This window comes from Sceloporus undulatus, unplaced genomic scaffold (assembly GCF_019175285.1).
Source record: "Sceloporus undulatus isolate JIND9_A2432 ecotype Alabama unplaced genomic scaffold, SceUnd_v1.1 scaffold_5516, whole genome shotgun sequence".
NCBI classification, from domain to species: Eukaryota; Metazoa; Chordata; class Lepidosauria; order Squamata; family Phrynosomatidae; genus Sceloporus; species Sceloporus undulatus.
Genome location: NW_024808435.1, coordinates 1 through 3,347, shown reverse-complemented (window position 1 = coordinate 3,347; position 3,347 = coordinate 1). Strand labels below are relative to the sequence as shown.

At 38.4% G+C, this 3,347-nt stretch overlaps 1 protein-coding gene across 1 annotated transcript; it reads right to left on the bottom strand.

The window, feature by feature from the left end:
* Positions 1-355: 355 nt before the first annotated feature.
* Positions 356-3,318, bottom strand: LOC121918180 (isoleucine--tRNA ligase, cytoplasmic-like). Its single transcript, XM_042444270.1, has 3 exons — positions 3,227-3,318; positions 1,942-2,064; positions 356-592 (listed from the first exon to the last, which is right to left on the bottom strand). Exons 2-3 carry the CDS (start codon positions 2,044-2,046, stop codon positions 371-373), a joined length of 327 nt encoding a protein of 108 aa, XP_042300204.1. The 5' UTR covers positions 2,047-2,064; positions 3,227-3,318; the 3' UTR covers positions 356-370.
* Between the last annotated feature and the right edge of the window lie 29 nt (positions 3,319-3,347).

The window sequence follows — 3,347 nt, the reverse complement described above, 5'->3', positions numbered from 1 at the left end:
TATTTGAGGGTAGATTGCCTATGAAGGAGCAGTGAAGGAGACAGGCCTACTGCACCTCCTCACTCTGCCATCACCTCCACTGACTCCCAAGGCTGTTCCTGATTGGCCGAGATCGCCCCCACTCTCATTGTAGGGAAAATAATTTAAATTTAAACAGCACAGAGACGCAGCTTTTGTTTCCAATGTGGAATTTTACTTCCTAAATATGTCATGGCTTATGTAGCTGCTGCAGAATGCTATTGTACCTCTGGCACTGTTTTCAGGATAGCTTTGGCTGCTCTGACTCTATGGGCCACTGGACTTCAGCCATAGTAGTGGCCTTAGAATTATGTGACACTGGGCAGGAAATTAGCAGAGGAAACTTCTTTTCTTAGAAGCTAACTGGAAATAAAAATTTGCTAGTTTTATTTTCGAGGTAAGAATAATTACAACAACATTGTAAGAAGAATTTGTCAGCAATCTGACTTGTAAACATGTATTGTATTAATTCTTCTCCATACCTCCAGCAAAAAGGATAGTTGTGCTTGAAACTGCTGGTATGGACCAGTCTTCCTTGCTCTTTTAGAGCCTTGATAATGTTCTTATCTGCATCCTAAGAAAAGCAAAATATGTTTTTAACACAGTGTTTTAAGACATAAGGATTTTTTCCCTGTGGAAGTATTAATATAAAAAGATTTTTTTATATTAATATAAAAAATGAAAGCCTTCGACTTTACAATATAAAAAGAGCAGCTTTCAAGCAGCCAGCTATTACATGGGTTTGAGATATCTGTTACTAAAAAGGAATATAATCAAACCCTGCAGGTGCCATTTTACAGCTGTGATGCAGGGTCCAAGAAGGAAAAAAAAATCAGTTTTATTTTACTCCAACCCATTCTTTCAGGCAAGACAAGTGGTTTCTAAAGCTACTGTTGGTTAGCAGAAAGATCTGCTAGTTGCTCTCAAAAGGAGGGAACTTAAAAGCCTCATCATTCCAACTGGAAGCAAAGGCTTGAGTTCTAAATAACTTACCACCTTCAGGACAGTGCTTTGCTACCTCCCCTTTTCTGCTCCATGACTTTCAAGACTGCCCAGAAACTGCACCTGAGTTTTTTTGCACACTCTGCCTCATCATGTAATATGACCCAAAGGGTTACATGCACAAAATTAGGACATGCACAATAACCAGCCTTGAATGAAAATGCATGCTTTCCCTTTGCCAAAATGAGCTAAACCATTGCATAGACTAGTCTAATACTGTAGCTGTCTTTTAAAAAAGAAAAAAACTTGATTTTCAAATACAGCCAAAAACTCAGGCAATAAAAATGAAACCCATTAAATAACAATATAATACAATGGTTAATCAAATGCAAAATGAAAAAAGAAACTCACTAATTACAGTCAATATCATAGTTGGGCTTGTACCTGTCCTGAGCAATCTATTGGCAGAGGCACACAAGGATGCTGAATGCTTAGAAACTGTCCAGAATGAAGCCCAACTTCAATTAAGCTAACAGGAAGAAGGTTGGGGTTCCTTATTTCAACATGAAACTATTCAGCTCCATTTCCATGCCACCATTTAGGGACTCTTTAGTCGTCCAAGAATGACTTTTGTTACAATTTCATTGTAGGTGTAACATATGCCTGACCTTCCTGAGGCAGATTGATTAGCAAGCACTTTAACGTTTGTGTAATTATATCACTGTAAAGTAGGTGTCAAATTAATTTTATGTTCTGAAAATGGCAATCAGTGTGGACATTAACAGTGTAAAAGAGGACATAAATTTCTAACTGAGATCCTCCATGTTTTTGAGAAGAGAAGGGAAAAAAAAGGAGACAGTGAGTTTGAAAAGAACAACAGTGAATTCCCCAAAGTTGAAAGCAACCTGGTGCAGATGAAACAAAACACATACATTTCAATTTCTGATATTATTTCAAGCAAATTTTCTCAAGACAACCTACCTTCACGTACTGTCCAGCAAAGTCAGCCACTTCTGCTGTGAAACAGCCTGAGGCATCAACAGGACAAACTGGCACAGAATCTTTCTGAATAATATTAAAATCCATGCAGACTCTGTAGTCATCCTGTAAGAGAGATAAAAACAATATGACTTCCTATAAGAGACAGCAGAGTGGGATGACTTCAATGCTCAGCCTCTAATTCCTATACAGCATTATGGAGTTCAAAACTCTACACAGACCTTCAGTGCTCTGCTTCTGAAGCTTCATCACCAGTAAATGCTACTTTCAAGCTCAGAAATGTTTTCCTTCTTTGAAAGAAATAAAACAGTTCATTGCTTGTTATGAAGGCAATTCTCAAAGATTTATTTTCACACCGGTGGGTAGTTCAGATGTGTTCATCATTTTATGTCTGTAATATCAAATGGGGACTCACACATATGAACAAGTAGGTAAAGGGATCTTGCAGCACTCTTGAGACTAATTGTGCAAAGAAATTGTAGCATAAGCTTTTGTAGACTTGGGGGCTGTGCAGGCCACCCATTTTACAGCCACATCGGGGCTGCAGCAACCACATGCTGCAGCTCCAATCTGGCCTTTGCAGGGTGCAAAAGGGAGCTGCAAATAGTGTGCTCCTTCAGTGCTTTGTCAGCATTCCTCCCAGTGAGCATCACCCCTCACCCCATCTCTTCCACTGAGTTAAAGGGACACAGGTGAACACCAAAGCCCGTTACTGGCAAAAGGCAGATGTTTGGGAAGCAATGGTGTCATCTCCTACCTTAGGGTATCACCTGATGCAGCCCACATCCTGTAGCATTGCCCCTTCCAGACACTCTTAGTCAACCTCAAAACTATGTGCTCCTTCCTCCCTTTTACATTTTCAGCATTGTGTATCATGGACTGAACACTGTGAAAATTCTTCACAAAACTACTACTTCTTGTCTTAAGTATTTCATGAAGTAGCCTGAACTGAACTATAGTTCTTCGGGTATTATGACAAAATGGATTTTGACATCAAGTGGACAAATTTAGAGAGATATACATATTGCTTTCTCCTTTGGGAAAAGATGTAAGATGTTTTGCTAGACAAAGTTCCCAAGTATACCTGCTTGTTGTTGTTTCTGTATTACATGTACTAGGAATGAATGTAATTGTGCAAATAAAAAAGTGTATTTTTTCACTTAAAGATATTTGTGTAATACAACTCTTCTTAATAGAAAAAGATTTCTGAATCAAGAATCAAGACAAAATAGAATTTTATTCTATATAAAAACAGCTTTAAACTTACAGCGCCAAAGTAAGGAGCTTGATGTACAACCCCTGTACCTTCTTCTTCTTTCACATAGTTATCAGTCACTACTGTAAAAGCACCATTTTCTTTGCACTGAAACAGAGGATATATAAAAAAA